The sequence below is a fragment of the Monodelphis domestica genome, chromosome 1 (genome assembly GCF_027887165.1).
Source record: "Monodelphis domestica isolate mMonDom1 chromosome 1, mMonDom1.pri, whole genome shotgun sequence".
NCBI lineage: Eukaryota > Metazoa > Chordata > Mammalia > Didelphimorphia > Didelphidae > Monodelphis > Monodelphis domestica.
Window position 1 is genome coordinate 176,749,111 of NC_077227.1, and position 20,083 is coordinate 176,769,193.

At 46.2% G+C, this 20,083-nt stretch overlaps 1 protein-coding gene across 1 annotated transcript; it reads left to right on the plus strand.

Moving 5' to 3' along the window:
• The first annotated feature begins 359 nt into the window (after positions 1–359).
• MMP14 (matrix metallopeptidase 14) lies at positions 360–19,966 on the plus strand. Its single transcript, XM_056810026.1, has 10 exons — positions 360–853; positions 10,122–10,270; positions 11,027–11,149; positions 11,540–11,847; positions 13,172–13,333; positions 15,108–15,268; positions 15,473–15,611; positions 15,763–15,913; positions 17,036–17,151; positions 17,498–19,966. Exons 1-10 carry the CDS (start codon positions 749–751, stop codon positions 17,824–17,826), a joined length of 1,743 nt encoding a protein of 580 aa, XP_056666004.1. The 5' UTR covers positions 360–748; the 3' UTR covers positions 17,827–19,966.
• Positions 19,967–20,083: the final 117 nt, after the last annotated feature.

Genomic DNA, 20,083 nt, shown 5'->3' on the forward strand with positions numbered 1-20,083 from the left:
CTATGAGGGGACAAAGAATTAGCAATTCAAGGCTGGCTGGATCCATAGAAACAGGCTGAATTATTGCTGTGTTCTGTTCTTTTCTCTACCCAAGATCCTGAACTTCTGGACACTTAGCCCTATCTAACCCCCACCCCCAACCTGAGGCTCTCCAGACTTCCTGCTCCCTAGGGAAAGAAGCTAAATACCAGAGGAACAAAGCCACCCCAAATATGCTTAGGATGAGAAAAACTCCCACATCCAGCGTCTAGCCCCCCCCCCCCCAACTCCTGACTCCTGACTGTGGGCTCAGCCCCTGCAGATGGCAGCCTATACCACAAAAAGGCAACATTTTTTTTCCCTGCTCTTTGCTGTAATTGGATTCATACTAAAGCAACCACGTCCCCATCAGAAAAGAAGGAGGGGGCAAGGAAAGAGGCTGGGAAAGAAGGGAGGGACAAGAGTAGTAAGTAAGTGAGAGAGAGAGAGAGAAGAGGGCTCCAGATCGCCAAGTAAGCAGAAAAAGAACAAAAAAAAAACAAACCCCAGGAATTCGAGAGAAGAACCAGACAACCACTTCCACAGAACAAACCCCCCAACTCCAGCCTGCTCCTGCTCCTGAAACCTAAGGGGGAAACGAGGCAGAACAAAGGAGCCCAGAGAGAGAAGAGACAGAGACCCTAGGGGTGTGGGGGGATTTAAGGGGGGCACAAGACTCAGAGTACCAACAGAGAGATTCCCAAAAGTTGCCCAGAATTGGGAGTGAACCATGTTCTGTGGCCCTAGCCCCGACGGGAGCCTGCTTCTCTCTCTCCTCACTCTCAGCACAGCCCTCATCTCCCTCTGCTCCGCAGACAGCAACTTTAGCCCTGAAGTAAGTGTGATTCTCCCTCCTTCCCCTCTTCTTATCTGTCATGGGGGGATGACCCTCTTCGTTCCTCGAAAGAAGAGGGATTCAAATATGCATGGGGGATTGCTTCTTGGGCGCCCCGGCCCCTCTGGCCCCGACTCTCCTCCCTGGCTTCCCTCTCCCCCTTTCATCTCCTGCCTCCAAGTTGGTAAAACTTTTGTCTGCCTCCCAACTCCATGCTTAACTTTCCCATTCCTTTCTTTAAAGATAGCTGTACATCTGGGGCAAAACTTTCCCTTTGAATCCCCCTGGACTCTGAGCTCAGCTCTGGATCGGGTTGGGACTTTGATAATATTTGGAGCCGGCTCAAACCCCCGCCGCTGTCCCCATTTTTTGTCATGTGCCGAGTTTGTTGTTTTTCCAACTTTCCACATCTCCAGTTCTCACTCACACACCGCTCACACTAGAGCCAATCTCTCTCCTTCCTTCCCTCCCTCCATCCCTCCCTCCTCTCCAGCCTCATCTGCTCTGCTCATCCCAGGGCCGGGGGCAGGATGGGGGGGATGGGGTGGTGGCCAAAGAGTTAATAGTTTGGAAGTCTGGCGCTGAAGGGAGAGGGAGCTCTGTGCCTCTCATCTTCCTCCTCTAGTCTTCCCTTCTCTCATCCCCTCCCCTTCCCTCTTCTCCACTGGGTCCCTCTCCAGCCCTTCTCCCTCAGAGAACTGTTTCTGTGCCCTGGCGTCCAGGTCCACAGGGCGGTCACCCTGGCCTGGCCCGGCCCCACAGCTGAGCTGGGGTTTCTGTCCACACAAAGCTCTCCTTGTGAGCCAGGGGCTCTGATGGAGCTGGGCTTAGGGACTGGGGCACTTCTCTCTCCTGGACCCCAGTCTCCTGGATATGGGGGGAGGGGAGGCTTTTCTTTCTTTTTAATGTAAAAAAACTTAAGCAAGTGAAGGGTTCTGAGAGAAAGTAGGCCTGGGTCCAGTCTGGCAAGAGAAGCCACCTTCACCAGGCTCTTCTCACCCTAACTCCCAGAGGGGAAGACCCTTACCCCATGTGTTTTTCACCTTGGGGTTAGTCTAACCTGGTTCTTCACTGTCTGTGGTCTCCCCTCCCAGCCCCCCAGCCCAGCTGTCCCAGGTTGTGGGTCTCCAGGTCTCTCTCAAAGGAAACTGTGTGGGAGTCGTCTGTGGAGTTTTTTCCTCTTTTTGCTTTTTATTTTGGGGTGAAGGTGGGAGACATATTTAACCAGCTTCTTATTTTGGGCCATCCCAACCCACTCAGCTCAGCCGTGGCAAAGGCCTGGGTGCGGCAGGGAGGGGCTGGGTAGGGCAGTGGGGGAAAGGGAGGGGGAGAATCCAGAGTCAGCCCCATCAGGTCCGGGGTAGCTGGACAGAGAGGTGAACCATTGTCCCAGGCACTAGGGAGGCTTCTGGGGACCCTAAATGAAAAAGTGTCCTCCTGATAATTAGGAAGGTAGAGGCTGGGCCCTGGAGAGCTCAGAGGCAACCGGGAAGCATCTCTGCCCTGAGGCTAGAGTTAGAGCTCAGGCTAAGAGGAGGCGGTTATCGCTTATCTTCCTAGTTTGGCAGTGGAGTTCTAGCTTCTCTATAGCATAAAAAAGAGAATCTAGGAAAAAAAGTAGCTTGGGCATCTGTGGGACCTGCCCACTGCCAACTCCTGCTCCTCTCCCACCCAGCCTCCTCTCCTCTGGGGCCCTGGCCCAGGCCCTCTGAGGGGAGGGGCTGGGCAGCCCTGGCACCATGCTAAAGTGGGTCATAACTAGTCCCAGTGCCAGAGCCACCATCTGCTTCTGGGCCTCTGCCTGGGCCACTGAGGGGTGGAGAGAGAGAGAGAGAGAGAGAGAGAGAGAGGAAGGGAGGAGTAGGGCCTAGGGGGTCTGGGCTCAGGGCCTGCTCCCGGGTGGGAGATCCTCAGGCAATGTTTCCAGGCCCCCACCCATTCCTCAGCAGTGGGAATCCAAACTGGGCAGGAAGATGGGAAGGGGCCTGTTGACCTTGGCTGCCACAGAGGCTTGGCTCCAAGGCTCACCCCCACCCAGCCTCCCCTACTCCACAAGAAACTCTTTTAAGAGTAAGAGAATCCTAGAGACAGCGTTCTTAACCCCAGAACCCCCTGACCCTCTCTCTCTAAAGAGTACCAGGAGAGTACTGAGGAGCTTCAGGGAAATGGAGCAAATTTGCCCCTCCAAAAGCCCCATCCCCACCCCTCACCGTGTCAACATGGAAATCTAGAGGTCCCCAGTTTATTTAGTTTGAAGGTAGAAACCCCAGGTTTTGACCTTGTCACAGGAGAGGTTTCCCCCTGAGGGAAGGTCCCACTTCACCAGACAAATAGACATCCACTTCAGGTGGGAGGTAGACCCAAAAAAGTAGTTCTTTTGTCTCCAGAAGCCTTTCCCAGCATATCACACACCCTCCTTCCAAGAATCAAACTCAGGACCTTCAGCTTGCGAGACTGACTGATGGGCTACCTACTGTGCCAAAGCTGAAGTGGATGTCTATTTGTCTGGTGAAGTGGGACCTTCCCTCAGGGGGAAACCCCTCCTGTGACAAGGTCAAAACCTGGGGTTTCTACCTTCAAACTAAATAAACTGGGGATCTCTAGATTTCCATGTTGACACCCCAAATCTTGAACTTGTGCCTTTTTAGTTCTAACTCCATGGCTGACCTCTCTTCCCCTCAGCCTGTCTGGTACTTATCCTTTCCCCCACACTTACCACAGACACAAGAGTCTTCTGTGGTCTGTATTTCATTCTGTGGTTCTTATCCCACGGTGCATCCTGTCCCTATGAGAGAAGGGAGAGAGCCTGAAAAGCCTGGGAAGAGGGATCATAGGATCATATAAAAAAGGTCCTTCCAGATCATCTAACCTCCAACTTTACAGATAAGGAAACTGAGACTCGGAGTGGCAGCTTTCTAGCCTTCTGACTTCAGGACTAGTGTGAGTGTGTTTTTCACTGTCTACCTAATGGATGGAGATGCAGTTGAATCTAATTCAATCCAATTCAATAATAATGGAATAAAGGCCTATTGTATACTTCCTAATTGAGCTAAATTGGAGAGATGGCAAGGTTTAATTAATCAAGAATCTTAGCTTTTATGGAATTTTGTTTGCTTTGTTTCTCTAGCTCTAAGGCTCTCATGAAGTTTGACTCTGGAGAAGTCACTGTCTTACTGTTGGCTTCAGTTTTCCTGTTCAGAAAATAATCTGGAGACAAGTTGGGTTAGGCTTACAGGATCTGAATATTTATTGCCAGCTTCCCTAACAGATATGCTCAGAGACTCCTCAGAGTGGGGAATTCATGTTATGTGAAATATTTAAAGGTTGCTGCTTTTCTCTCTTCTCATCCCCCCCAGGAGCTCTCAGAGCCCCAAAAGTCAGGACAATGGCTTCTGCTTCTCTATTGACCCAGTGCTGGAGACATACCTTAATTCTAAAACCTTCCTCCTCACCCCCAGTCCTTCCCTCAGTCTGACTCAAAGCCAGGGCAAGAACCTCAGTGGCACTGCCCAAGTACCAAACCTCCTTCCCAGCAAGCCCTATCTCCTTGTTAGGGGTTAGATGCCCATGTCTTCCCCACAAATAAAGCCCAAAGATGAGCTAGGGATGATGGGAGTTCCCTACATACTTGAATACAGGCCCCTACAGGTCTTATGCATATATTGGCAGTGGGCAAACCTTGCCAGCCCAGCACAGGTTAGAACAAGCTTCCAGAAATCCAACGTGTGTGAAATGGTTTACTCCAGAACTTAGAAAGCTAAGCTCTTTCCCTTCCTTCTTCTCTCATCTCTAAAGAAGGGACTGAACAAAAAAAGGGAGATTCCAAAGTAGTTGAGTTGTTTACAGCTTGGGTCCTACCTCCTATCAGCCCTTGTAGAAGGGCTTCCCAGAATCAGTGTTGCAATGTCAATCCCTTTGGGCTCAGGTCCCCTGTCAGCTGCTCCTGAGTCACCCCTATCCAGCCCCACAGCAGAAGTCCCAACTCTACCACATAGAACATCACCCTTCTGCAAAGCTTGGAGTTACCTAATTGCCACATGCACACTGACGTCCCATCTGCAGCTAATAAATCTTTGTTCCTTTTAAGTCCAGATCCAAGTTTCTGACCACTCAAGCCCTTCTCCCTGTCCCTTAAAACTACAAATTTACCCCTTTGTCCTGTCTCCCATTCATCCTTCTGTGTCTTTCAACCTCCATAAAGTAATTCAGATTTATAAATCCTTTATACTTTACCCTTCCAATTTTAATTTTCAATCTCTGGGTACTGCCTCTTTGTTCCTATGATAAAGGCTGACTTTGTCAGAAATTGGGCTTTTGCAATATGTGTGTTTTTCATTCAAACACACATGCACACAAAAAAAGCCTCATTTCAGTATGTGTGTGGTTTTTTTTTTTTTCAAGGAAAAAACCAACCTCCCCAGTCTTTATCATATGAACAATTCATAAAACATACTTGGAGTCAAATATTGTCCTCATTCAAATTGATTTTCTTTTCCTTACCTCATTAGGATGCTAAAAACAATTCATAGGACTTTAGGAGAAACCATCAACCCAGGGACCTGACAGTGCTTGGAAAAAGGCTATTTTGACCGTTGGATGGGCATGTGACCTCAATAAGGCAGGTTCTTCTTGGGCAAGTCACTTCCCCTTCCCAAACCTCAGTTTCCTTATCTGTAAAATGAGACCGCTGGACTAGATGATCTCTAAAGTCTCTTTCAGTTCCAAATCCATCTGTACCTTCCTTATCTTACTTTCCCCTAGGTATTTTTATAAATGCATCTGCAGGGGTCAGAGTGAGGGGGCAATCCTTGTGGACCACATGTGCTGCCTCTACCCTTCAGTCTTGCTACTTGAGTGGCCTCCTTTTCCACTCATACATCTATCTTTGAAGACCTCTTTCTGCCACTTCTTGTGATAATTCTTCATTGTCAATGGGCTATAACCCTCTGTGTGTGTGTATATTGCCCTTTGAGTGACCCCAAATTTTGATTCTCTAGAGACAGTAGAATTCCATGATTCACAACCATAGGACTATATACCAGACTTAAAAAGATAGGTTTTTGTTTCAGGAAATCTAGGGTCATTACAAACAATGGATAATTTCCCAAATGCTACCTAGCTTCTTCCCTTCCTCCTATTCAATTCTGGGCATCGAATGGAGATAAATTTCAATGGACAAGAGATAGATGATACCTCCTCTAAGGTATCGCCTTCTCCAAGGCCACTGAGACCAGCTGTCTCATTTTAAATGACTTGGCCAGGTCATGCAGGTAATATGAGTTTGAGGCATAATTTTTCTTAAACCCTTACCTTCCATCTTAGAATTAATACTAGGTTTCAGTTCCAGGGCAGAGCACCAGGAAGGGCTAGGCAATGGTGGTTAAGTGACTTGCCCAGGGTCACCCAGCTGAGGTCAAATTTGAACCCAGGACCTCTCTCATCTCTACATCTGGCTCTCTCTCTCCACTGAGCCACCCAGCCGACCCTAATTGCATTGTGGATCTTCCTAACCTCAAGTCCTATGCTTTCTCTACTATTCCATGCAACCTTTCTTTATAGCTAACAAAGTTATATAACTGTAAGTAGGCATGAGGTTAGTTCCATATTCCCACTCTAAGCACTTGGTCTGTGTTTATGGATACACCAGCCATACCCACACCATGACCCTATTCTAATGATCTTCCAACTTTCATGCACCCCCATAATCTCAGTCCCTCCTCTCACCAACATGCCCCCTGTCTTATTTCCAAACCCTAATGAGTACCCAGTATGAAAGGGGCCGCCCAGCCCCAAGGGGGGCTTCATGCTAAGCTTTAAAAAGTCTCTTCTTTAGAAGCATTTTCTGAGTAGTTGTAAGGGAGTTCAGAGCAATCTCCCTCATTTGGATGGACCCCTTCTTTTATAGATGAAATTGAATTCAGGAAGGCCTGAGTTCGAAATCTGCCTCAGCTCCTTGCTAGCTATGGGATCCTGGGGAATTGATCTAACCTCTCTGCTTAAGTTCCCTCACCTGTAAAAAGGAGGAGGTAGAATAGTCTCAATGACCTCTGAGATCCCTTCTAGCTCTGAATCCATGACCCTATGATTATTCAAGAGCTCTCCCCAAACATCTCTTTTTTTTTAAAAACCCTTACCTTTCATCTTAGAATCAATGCAGTGTATCAGTTCTAAAACACAAGAGTAAAAGCTAGACAGTGGGGGTTAAATCACTTGCCCAGGGTCATATACCTAGAAAGTATCTGAGTCCAGATTTGAACCTAGGACCTAACAGCCACTCCAGATATCTCGATTTGCTAAAGACACTGATTGATAGAATGATGCTGGTGGCTGGTCCCAAGGAAGGATTCTGCTGTTTTTTTCAAATCAGCTGATTTTGTATGCCCACCTGAACCATAATAGCCCAGGACTACCAGCTCCTGTCCTGTTCTGAGTCCCTGGCCAGGCCAAGTGGTTATGTTATGCCATAGAATAAAATAAAACTTCTGATTCGTGTTTAGATCAAGGGATTTTGAACTGGAGAGGACCTTAGTGATCATCCAAGCAAAATCACTGAATCTGAGTTGGGAGGACCCTCAGAGGCCATCTATACCAAATGGTAGCTGACCTAGAATACCTTCTATGAACTGGTCATCCATCCTCAGCTTGAAGACCCCTAACAAGGGGAAATCCTCTTCCTTCCAACACTGTTCACAACTTTTATTTTTTAAACCCTTACTTCTGACTTAGTAATAACTTAAGACAGAAGGGCACGGGCTAGGCAAATGAGGTTAAATTTGAGGCATAATTTCTTTTTAAACCATTACCTTTTGTCTTAAAATTGATGTTATGTATAAGTACCAAGGCAGAATAATGGTAAGGACTAGACAATTGGAAGCATCTGAAACCAGATTTGAACTCAGGTCCTCCCAATTCCAAGTTTGATGCTCTATCCACCATACCACCTAGCTGCCTCCACTCTACTTTTAGACAGCTTTCATCTGTTTGTTTATATCTAACCAAAGTTTATCTTTGTTATTATATCCCACGGCTTCTAATTCTGCCCTCTGAGGCCAGGAAGAACAGGTATTAAACTTGTTTAATGGCTTTAACAGATTAACTGTTTTCTGCTAGACAATCTTTCAACTGCTTAAAGATGGAGCCATGACCCTTCTAAATCTTGTCTTCTCCAGGCTAAACACGCCTCCTCCTTCATTTCATCCCTTTGATCTCTAGTCTCCTCCCTATCCTGGTCACCTTATTCTAGAAGCATCCTAAAATGTCAATATCCTCCCAAAAATAAAGTATAGTGCCTTCCTTCTTCACAATATACTTTTCAGAGTAGTGTAGGATAGAACTGTTAGCTGCCCTTCACACACCGTTGATTAATATTGACCTTGAGGTTGATTAAAAATCTCCAGATCTTTTTCCCAGGACTTATTATCTTGTAATCACTTCTCAATCAATTTTTTTTCTAAAAAGGCTTTCTTGATGCCTTTTGTTTTCATATCACAGTTATTTCCTGTTATAAACCCATTTACCTCCCTTGGTTTGCTTTGGTTAAGCAAAACGAATGGATGCAGTGAGAATGCCTGGCAACTCATTCAACATTCTATACCCAAAGCCCCTTCTTCTCTACTGAAAGGAGAAGCCAGTCTGTATTTGGGAATTTCACTTTTAAAACTGAATTTAAGACTTTGAATCCACCCCCATTTCACCTTATTAAAACTACCTATTGTTCTAATATATTAAAATCTTTTCAAAGCGTCACTTTGTCATCCAATTTGTAACCGGTCCCTTCCAGCTTCATATTACCTTTTTTCTTTGTTTTTAAACCCTTATTGCCTTAGAATCCATATTATGTATTGGTTCCAAGTGTAAGAATTTAAAATTAGGTTGTTAAAATTAGAGTGGTAAAGGCTAGGCAATTCGAGTTAAGTGACTTGCCAGGGTCACACAGCTAGGAAGTGTCTGAGGCCAGATTTAAATTTAGGACCTTCCCATCTATAGGCCTGGCTCCCAATCCACTGAGCCACCCAGTTACCCCTAGCTTCATATTATCTTTGTTTTTATGCCTTAGTACATGGTTGATCTTTGTATGTGTACCATGTACTGCTGAAAAGAAGGTATTTTCTTTTTTATCCCTGTTCAGTTTCCTTCAGATATCTATTAGTTCTAATTTTTCTAACATTTCATTCACTTCTCTTCTTTCTTATTTATTTTTTGGTTCAATTATCTAGTTCTGATGGGGGAAGGCTGAGGTCTCCCACTAGTATGGTTTTACTATCTATTTCCTCCTTAAGCTCCTTTACTTTCTCCTTTAGAAATGTGGATGCTATATCATTTGGTGCATAAACATTTAGTATTGATATTACTCCATTGTTTATATTACTTTTTAACAAGATGTAATTTCCTTCCTTATCTCCTTTAATCAGCTTCATATTACCTTGACAAGTATGCCTACTTAAAAAAAAAAAAACCCTACCTTCCATCTTAGAATTTGAATAGACTTCCATCTTAGAACAAGATAGTGTATTGCTTCCAAGACAGAAAAGCCAGAAGGGCTAGGCAATGGAAGTTAAGTGATTTGCCCAGGGTCATACAGTTAGGAAGAGTTTGAGGCCAGATTTGAACCCAGGTGCTTCCATTCCTAGGCCTGTCTCTCTATCCACTGAACTACCTGGAGTAATTGGTAAAAAGCATTGAATGGCAAAGGATCAGAACAATCTCTGGAGCTTGTCACTTGTGACTTCTCTCCAAGGTGATCTCAACTCAACTCATTAATTACCACTCTGGTTCCTGTCATTCAACCAATCCCTGCATTCACCTGTCACCTAGCCCATATCACTCCTTCTTGTCCCCAAGGATATTATAAGTGACTTTATTGAATGCATTGCTTCTGAAATCTCAGTATTCTATGTCCAACTCCCTCATTTTAATGATGAGGAAACAGAGATTTGCCCAAGGCCACAGTAAGTAAAATAGCCTTAATCAGAGCCCAGGTCTTCATACTATGCTGTAACAGTATCAATCTTAGCCTCTCAGGTCAAGATTTAGACACAATATCAGAGGATTCTGTGTCTCTCTTCCCAGGGGTAAGAAAGCCTCCAAGACAGGCTAGCTTGCGCCTGATCATTTCTCTGCTTTTCAAGATTCAACCAGAGGAGGAGCCTAGTCTACTCCATTAAGGTCCTCTATTGGGTCCTCAAGGACCTAGGGTGGAGGGATGTGGGCTTCTTTGTTCCTTTCATTCCCCTTAGATAGCCTCCTACTGCTCCCTTCTCCCCTCCAGGCTTGGCTCCAGCAATATGGCTACCTACCACCTGGAGATCTGCGTACCCACACCCAGCGCTCTCCCCAGTCCCTCTCCACTGCTATTGCTGCCATGCAGAGGTTCTACGGGCTGCGTGTGACAGGCACTGCTGATGGAGACACCATGAAGTGAGTGCCAAATGCCAGCTTGGACCTGACACTGCCCCCTGACCTTTCTACTTTCCTTCTCCATCCTACCCCAAGACTTCATCAATGAATAAGAACTAGCATTTATATAATGCCAATGTAGATTTACTATGTGCCAGGACTGGCCTAATCACTTTATAATTATTAGCTTATTTGATCCTCATGACTGACAACCCTGGGAGGTAACTGCTATTATTATTGATATTTTACAGATGAGGAAACTGAGGCAGACAGCGATTAAGTACCTTGCTCAGGGTCACACAGCTAGTAAGCTAGACTTGACCTCAAGTCTTTCTGACTCCAAGCCCTATGTTCTATCCACTGTACCACCTGGCTGTGTCAATTAATAAATTAATCAATCAACAAGCATTTATTATAATGATCCAAGATATGCTAGGCAATTGAGATATAAGAGTTGACACAGTCCTCAAGGAGTTTATGGTCTTCTGATTTCCATCACCCATTACCCTCATAATGGATATTCAGAAACATCAACTCTCCCTCTCCCTTGAACTGCTCCTGCCCTCACCCATACACTGACCTTGGCCATCTCTACACATGGACCCAGCCTTTCAGTTCATCTATAAAATATTCATTAAATACTGACTACATGGCAGGCACTGTGGCACGCACTGGAGACACAGACAAAAAACTAAACAGTCCCTGCCCTCTTCCTTTCCCCAACACTCTTTGACCCTCTCCTACACTGACCCTGACATTCCCCTGCCCCATCCTCAGGGCCATGAAGCGCCCCAGATGTGGTGTTCCAGACAAGTTTGGAGCAGAAATCAAGGCCAACGTGCGGAGGAAGCGCTATGCCATCCAGGGTCTAAAATGGCAACACAATGAAATCACATTCTGGTGAGTCCCAGAAAAAGTCCTGAGGGCAGCCTGTTGCTAGGTTCATACTCAGCCTGCTGCATTTGAGAGGCACAGACTTCCCCTTCCCCAATCACAGAGAAAAGGAGTATTACCTCCATCCCTAGCTCAGGACCACACAGGGGAGAAGGTGAACCAGGCACTCCTGGATCTGGGGTCTTTGGAACTATAACTGAATGGATACCAGACCCTAGGAAGAAAGGACCCCTTGATCCCAGGGAGCCAGGGCAGAAGGTGCCACCCTGATTTGAGGGGATTGGTAGCATGGAGAACACAGTTCTAGGAAAGGGGAAGAGGAAGGGCTCCCCATGCCCACCATACTAATGACTATACCTCATGTCTTCTCCCCCATCCCCTCACCCTGGACTCCAGCATCCAGAATTACACACCCAAAGTAGGTGAACATGCCACATTCGAAGCTATCCGAAAAGCCTTCAAAGTGTGGGAGGGGGCCACACCTCTACGCTTCCGAGAGGTACCCTATTCCTACATACGAGAGGGCCACGAGAAGCAAGCCGACATCATGATCTTCTTTGCCGAGGGCTTTCACGGTGACAGCACACCCTTTGATGGGGAAGGTGGCTTCTTAGCCCACGCATACTTTCCTGGCCCTAACATTGGTGGGGACACTCACTTTGATTCAGCTGAGCCCTGGACTGTCCAAAATGAGGATCTCAATGGTGAGTAGGGTGGTCAGGGTGAGAGACAGACAGACAGACAGATAGACAGACAGAGACAAGAGTATGGGGGCCAAAGAGATGAAACTTCAAGGAGATGTCCTTGACTTAGACTGGAATTACTATCATTCTGATATGAGGGAAAGAGTAGGACCTGGGGATAATATACCCCAACCACTCCTTGGTATGTGAGAGTGGGGATTCTTTTCATATATGGTTTGGATTAGATGGCCTCTGAGGTTCCTTCCAACTCTCAGATTCCATTATTCTTGTTCAAATCCTATCTCTGACACTTACCTATGTGAACTATGTAACAGTCACCTAATCTCTGAGTCTCACTCATTTTTCTCATATATAAAATGAATAAATTAGCCTAGATGAGTCTCTTCCAGCTCTCCATCTATGATTTTTTTTCTTGTCCTAAATTTGAAACTTCTTTTTAATCAAATTCTGTCCAGGCAATGTGCCATGGTATAGCTGATAGAGGACTGGTCTTAATCAGGAAGGCTTGGGTTCAAATTCTGCTTGGGACACATACTAGCTCTGTGATCATATGAAGTCAAGTTACTTAATCTTGAAGGGCCAGAGGCACTTCTAAAACTATAAAATACAGATTTTTCAATTTGCTTCTGTGGAGGGAGTATCTCATGCCAATGAAGTCATAAGCTCCCATTACCCTCCCCTCATAAATACTTCCAGTTTGGGGGGGAAACTGGCACAAGGGATCAAAAAAGAGAGAAAACTCAGCCTTGATTGAGGCTTCTCCTAAATGCCTCCTAAATTGCTAAGGTAGGTAAGGTATTAGACTTGGGATTCCTGTCCCAGGCAAAGCTATGCCTTTTGATCATTGCATCATAGGATTGAGACCTAGAAAGGACCTTAGAGATCATCTAGGATAATTCCCTGTTTTTAGAGAAAAGAAAACTGAGGGCCAGAGAGATTAAGTAAGTTATCTAAGGTCACTCAGAATTAGTAGTAGAAATAGCCTTTGCTCCCCAATTCCATCACAGTGTAAACCAAAAGACTTTGTGGAAAAATAATCTCCATAATGGAAAGTATCTTACTGATACCAGGCAAGTAGAGAGCCCTCAGGTTGCATTCATTCCATTTCTTGTGCCCCTTTCCTGGGCACGTAGGGCAGGAATTGCTTAAGTTTACTTGTTACCTGCTACCCAGGTAACAAAGCTGCAGCAGCATATAGAACCCAGAGCTGGCCAGGCAAGTGAGAGGATGGTTAAGCAAAATATAAGCTGATTTGGATAGGCCTGGGGTTACTACAGGAGCAATAGAGGGGGGCTACTAATGTGACAGGACTTGTCCCTTTCAGGGAATGACATTTTCCTGGTAGCTGTACATGAACTGGGACATGCACTGGGTCTGGAGCACTCCAATGACCCTTCTGCCATCATGGCCCCCTTCTACCAGTGGATGGACACAGAGAATTTTGTACTTCCTGAGGATGACCGTCGTGGCATCCAGCAACTCTATGGTGAGCACCCAGACTCTCAGAGTCCCTAACAATCTCCCCTTTCTCATATCTTGTTTTGTCTCAGCTCTTCACAATATCATTTCCTTTGACAGCTGATGTTCATATGAAGTGATAATATGAGTACTAAATATGTCAAGAGTAAGGAGTCTTTTTGTAATTTTATTGCCTACCACACAGTAGGCACTTGGTAAATGCTTATTGAACTTAATTAGTTTAATACTTTACAGTTTAGAAGTCTTTCTTGGCATCTCTCCATTCCCTTGCTCTCTATCTTCCTCACACCTTGTCTTTCCCTCTTTGTACCCACTCTCTTCCCATCTCTACCAGCACCATCTTTGTCCATTTTCTCACATCCAATCTTTGTCCATCTCCCTACATTGCATCTCTCCTTTCTTCAAGGTTTCCTCACATATAATGCCTCCCTCACCCTATGCCTTTCTCCATCTCCTCATACCCAGTCTCTCTTCATTTGTTTATTTCTACCTGTTTTCATCCCCTCATCCCATCTCTCCCATCCTCAGGCCAGGTCACTTTTCATTTCTTCATACTTCACTCACCCCTCTTCATTTCCAGTCTTACTATTCCTCCTTCACATCCCCATCATTTTACTTCTGGGATAGAACTCCTCTTTTTTCCATTTAAAGCTCTATATGGCTTACCCTTCCTATTTTCCCAGTCTTCTACATTAGTCTCTACCAAACATTCTGTGGTCTAGCCATGCCAGGCTAAGTACAGTTCCTCACACATGATGCTCCATTTCCCAACCCTATCTTTGCAATGGCTGTTCTTCCTGTCTGGAATGCTCTCCCCTCCTCATGTCTACCTCTTGGGTCCCTGGTTTTCTTCAAGACTCAGATCAGGGGACAGCTGGGTGGCTCAGTGAATTGAGAGCCAGGCCTAGAGATGGGAGGTCTGGGATTCAAATCTGGCCTCAGATACTTCCTAGTTGTGTGACCCTGGGCAAGTCACTTGACCCCATTGCCCAGCCCTTACTGTTTTGTTTTTTTATGTTGATTCTAAGATGGAAGGCAAAGGGTTTTTTGTTGGGTTTTTTAAAGACTCAATTCATGTGTCACCTTCTACAAGAGACTTTTCCTGGTCTCCCTCCCAGCTATATTTGTCTCTCCCTCTAAAGTTTCTTTGTTTCTATCTAAATTCTATCTTAAATAGATTATTATATATTCTATTTGTATACTTTGTCTAAGATGGAAGGCAAAGGGTTTTTTGTTGGGTTTTTTAAAGACTCAATTCATGTGTCACCTTCTACAAGAGACTTTTCCTGGTCTCCCTCCCAGCTATATTTGTCTCTCCCTCTAAAGTTTCTTTGTTTCTATCTAAATTCTATCTTAAATAGATTATTATATATTCTATTTGTATACTTTGTCTCCTCCATTAGAATATAAGTTCATTATGGTCAGAAAATGTCTGCTTTTTGTCTTTGTATCCCTAGCATGTAGTAGACTACCTGGGTACCATGGACCCTTAATAAAGTACATGTTGATGAACTGATCTTCCTTCATCTTTCTCCATCTCATCCTTACCTTACACCCAAGCTGTCTTCATCTTTTCATGCCCGTATCTCTTCCTGATGTTTCTCTATTTCTGCATGCTCAGTCTCTCTCCACCTCCCCATACCTCATCTTTCCATTTTCTCCTACCTCACATCTGCCCATCTAGAATGTACTCTGTCTTTTCCCCAAGGAGGTCCCTGCCCTTCTGTACTATCCTTTCTCAACTGAGTCCGTGTCTGATGTGCATATATTCTTGGTCCCAGGGAGTAAGTCTGCACCCCCCACCAAGAATCCTTCACAGCCCAGGACCACCTCCAGGCCTTCTGTCCCAGGCAAGCCCAAAAACCCCACCTATGGGCCTAACATCTGTGATGGCAACTTTGACACAGTGGCTGTGCTTCGGGGGGAGATGTTTGTCTTCAAGGTAAGGGGAAGCAAGAATAAAGGTGATGGGGATGGAGAACTAGAGTTTGGGGAACTAAGGGATTCTGACCTGGAATTGGGAAGAGGCCTAAAAGAGAAATTTTAGCAAAACTCAATGACTAAAACTTGGTAAAAGAGGGACAGTGATAAGGTGGCATTAGGAGCTTCAGGTGTTCATCTCCTCTTCCTGCCTTCCCCCTTCCAGGAACGGTGGTTCTGGCGAGTTCGGAATAACCAGGTGATGGATGGGTACCCAATGCCCATCGGTCAGTTCTGGAGGGGCCTGCCTGCTTCTGTCAACACAGCTTATGAAAGAAAGGATGGCAAATTTGTCTTCTTCAAAGGTAACCAGGCGTTTGGCTTATGGGTCCTAGGAGGTCTAGGGGTCATGCGGTGGGGGAGGCATCTCCTTTGCAAGAATAGACTCATCAGTAAATCTGTGGGTCTCCAAGGTCTGAACTGATTAAAATCTCCTTCCTGCTTCCCTCTCCAAAGGAGACAAGCACTGGGTATTTGATGAGGCCTCCCTGGAACCCGGCTACCCCAAGCACATTAAAGAGCTGGGACGGGGCCTGCCAACTGACAAGATCGATGCAGCACTTTTCTGGATGCCCAGTGGAAAGACTTACTTCTTCCGAGGAAACAAGTGAGGACCCCACTCCCCATCCCCCAAAATCTTCTATTTCAGGCCCCCAGACCCTCTCCTAGAGAAGGAACTCTCCCAGTCTTAAAAGAGATCTTTCCCATAAAAAGTGACTGGCCATCTGCTGTTGCCTAGCAACCATGGCCAAAATCAGGTGCTGAATCAAATCAGTGGGCTGTGACCTGGTCATCATCTCAGACCCGGTCATTTGGTGCTTTCTGCCCACGGCATCGCTTCCTCCCTTTCTCCCTCCCTCCCTCCAGGCTGTCTGACCTCCTCTGGTCAAACTCTATGATTAAAGGCTGCTGGTGGTTCATCTGAGGGCTAATCATGGGTCCTGTAGGAGGCCCAGGCCTTCCCCTTCCCCCGGTGCAGCAGGCCCTCATTACCAGGCAGGCAGGCAGTCTCTGTACCCAACAGCCACAGCTCTAACTAAGGATAAGATGATTGGGACCCTGCCCCAAGGGCACTGAATTTTAGAGAGTACTGACCATATTTGTATTCCTTCAGCAGCATAGAAATAATGGAACTTATCACCTAGTTAGGAAAAATGATTAAAGTAGGAAGTGACCAAAGGTCCAATGCCCTCACTACGCACTGCAGCCACATCCCAAGTGAGTTTTTGGCCAGCTCTGCCCTGTAATCTGACCCTCCCACCCCTCTGAGACAAGCATTCCAGCACCAGCCTTGCAATGATCTTAGGTCTCTTTCTCCCCACCATAGGACATTTTCCTGAGATTCCCCCCAACCCAAGAATGTCCTGGGGATTCCCCATCTCAACTGAAGCTGGCTTTAAAAAGTCATATTTTTTTGGTCTCACTTGCCCAAAACATCAAAATCATTAGGCTTCAAGGCAGCATGCCTGGTAGAGTGTTAGACTTGGAATCAGGAAAATCTGAATTCAGATCCTGCCTCAAATACTTTTACTAGCTGTATGACCCCAGCAAAATCACTTCGTCTGTCTCTCAGCCTCAATTAACGGATATGAAAAGGAGAGATAATAGCACCTATCTCAGGATTGTAAGAGTCAAGGAAGACGCTGCAAATCTTAAAAGCATTATAGAAATATTAGCAAATGCTATTTGTTACCCCTTCTAACAGATCTTTTTCCCTGCTTTCCTTCAGGTACTACCGATTCAATGAGGAGTTCCGTTCAGTGGACAGCGAGTATCCCAAAGATATCAAAGTCTGGGAAGGAATCCCTGAGTCACCCAGGGGATCATTCATGGGCAGTGATGAAGGTGAGAGATTAGAGGAAGCAACCAAGGCAGCCAATGTCTCTAGACCTGTTTCCTTATTTGTAAATCTAGGGTTATGGAATAGATAATCCCTCTCTGAGGTTACTTTCAGCTCTTAGTCTCAGGATCCTATAAGGCAGGAAGGATGGGAGTGGAAGAAAGGAAAATGAAAGAGCCAAGAAGGACAGGAAGGAAGGGTACAGCAGTGTGTGGTTCTCATACTAATAATCTTTCTTTTCATCTCTTCCTCTCTTTGGGCCCTTTCCTGTCTTCCTTGACTCTCCAACCCTTCTCTTCCTTCTGCCTTCCTCCCCATGATCCAACACACTTTCTTTCTCTCTTCCCCCAGCTTTTACCTATTTCTATAAGGGAAATAAATACTGGAAATTCAATAACCAGAAGCTGAAAGTGGAGCCAGGCTACCCCAAATCAGCTCTTCAGGATTGGATGGGCTGCCCCTCTGGGGGCCGACCAGAGGAGACGGATGAAGAGACTGAAGTGATCATCATCGAGGTGGATGAGGAGGGCAGTGGGTCAGTGAATGCAGCTGCTGTAGTGCTCCCCATTCTCCTGCTCCTCTGTGTCATTGCTGTTGGCCTAGCTGTCTTCTTCTTAAAACGCCATGGAACCCCCAAAAAGCTGCTCTACTGCCAGCGTTCCCTGCTGGACAAGGTCTGACCCCCCTCCAACAGGCTGGGGGGCTGGCACCCCTCCCCTGCCCACCCCCACCACACAGACTTTGCCTCTGGGGGCCAGGGGCTACAGGTATAGGGGGAGGGATGTTCCCATATTTCCCCATGGTTTCCTTGATGTCCCACAACCCTCCTTTTGTCCCCTCCATTCCCTAATCCCTTTGTTTGTGCCTTTCCCCTCCCTCTGCTCCCCTCACTTCATTACTACACAGGTCCCTAGGGTACTGAACATCAGTAGCATCATAGAGGCCCCCTGCCTCCCTTTGGGGAGCTTTCCTCCTTGGTGCCACCCTTCCCTGCTGGTCATCCTGGGGGCTCTTCACTTGAAGGCTAGGACTCTCTGACCTCCCTGGTGAAGGTCAAAGTCTGGGTCATCTGCTCCTTTTCCTTTCCTAGACATACCTTGCACCTCTGAACTTTAACCTCAGGAGGCTCCAGCCCCACAGACCCCAGGTCTGCCTAGTTGGCAGCCTCTCATCATCTTTTCTGGCTAAAATGAATCTCAGTAAGGAAAGAGGAGAAGGCCCTGAGGGAATCTGTAAGGGTAGAGATGATGAAGTCAGGTGAGAAGAGACATCTTATTCCCAGGGCTGTCCATCCCAAACCCCTGGGACTGGAACACAAAGGAAAGCAGGGTGGCCATTTGGCTTTCAGTATTGCTAGGTCAATCCATCTCCCTCCCTAAGGGAATCATCTGTTTCTTTCCCACTCATCTGTTCACTCCAAGGAATTTCTTTGCAAGGCAAAAAGCTTGAACTTTTAAGAGATAAACTTGGGAGGGGAGGAATTCTCAGCTGCCCCACTTACCGTCTCCCCAGCTCTGTCCTTGCTCAGCCCCCTTCCAAACCTTAACCTTGGGTTTGGGAAACCAAGGTTGGAAGAGCCATAGGGTAGCTACTGAGGATAGGGATGGGACAAAGGAGAGAGGGCAGAGTCATGGAAACTCAGGGGTGTAGCTATATATAGAAAGAAGAGACTGGGAAAAGGATCAATGGCCCAGTAATGGACATGGAGAGACTGTTAACAATGGAAGCAAGAGCCACATAGTGGAGCTGGGGCTGGGACCCAGGGACGGACGGGGTAGGAGGAAAGGGGAACAGTAGATTCAGAGAAGATAAAGTGAAGAAATCAAACAAAGACCAAACTGGGAAATGTAGCTGGTGCCAAGGCTGGGGGCTAGCATTGTCTGACTAGAGAGGAGTTCTCTGATCAGTGTGGGCATTGAGGAAGGCTTGAGAAAGGGGCTGGTTTAGGGAGAAGAGATTCTTTTTTTTTTTTAATTGGTCCCCACAACTTCACATGTGAGCAGGACCCAGGGAAAGGTCCTCTAGGAAAGCCAGGGTAAGGGGAATGAAGAATAATAGAGCAAGGACAATGAGAGAGCTCCTAGAAATGGTAATAATGGCCTGAGCTCAGATGGAACACATTAGATACTGCCCAGTGAAAACCTCTTAGAGGTTTGGTCTTGATGCTGAGGGCCCAGGCTCTGACCCAAAATGGGTAGGACAAATCTTGGCCATGCTGAGAAGATCTGAGCAGTCTCAGTCTCCTGAGCAGTCAGGAGGAAGGACTGGGATCTAGCTCTCAGTCCTGGGTGTTTCTGGGATGCCAATAGTGCACCTTCACACCCATGATTCCTCTCACCCCTTAACCTTAGTATTACCCCCTCCTTGTCTTGGACTTCCCCTACCCTTTCCCCACCCAATTTGTCCATTTCCAATCTCCTTCAGCCACCAGAGGGTGGATATGGTACTGGGGGACTTGGGAGAGGGAGGAACCCCGTGGGGAAGGGGAAAAGGGAGAGAGGGTGGGGGGGAGAGGGAAAGGGTGGGAGGGCATCATGGGGATGGGGTAAACGGTGCTGGCAGTTCGGCTAAATTTCTGTTTCTTGTTTGTTTTTTTTTTGTTTTTTAATGTATATTTTTATTATAATTATTATATGATTCAATTAAAATAGTTCCTTTTTGTTAACAAAGGGCTTGGGAAGTGGAGGGGGGTTGGGGGAGGGAAAGAGGGAATTTTGACCCAGGAACCTGCAGGGCGGGTCTGGGTCAGTCCCCTCTGAGGAGAACATTTTTTAAATCCTTCAATGTTTCCATAAAAAAAAATAAAAATGTTTCACATTCTCCAAGTGATTACTGCTCTCTCCAGGGATAGCTGGATTTTGAATGTGCATTGTGGTGAGGCAAAAGGTATGGGGAGGGCAGATTAAGGGGAAAGTCATGGGAAAATCCATGGCATAG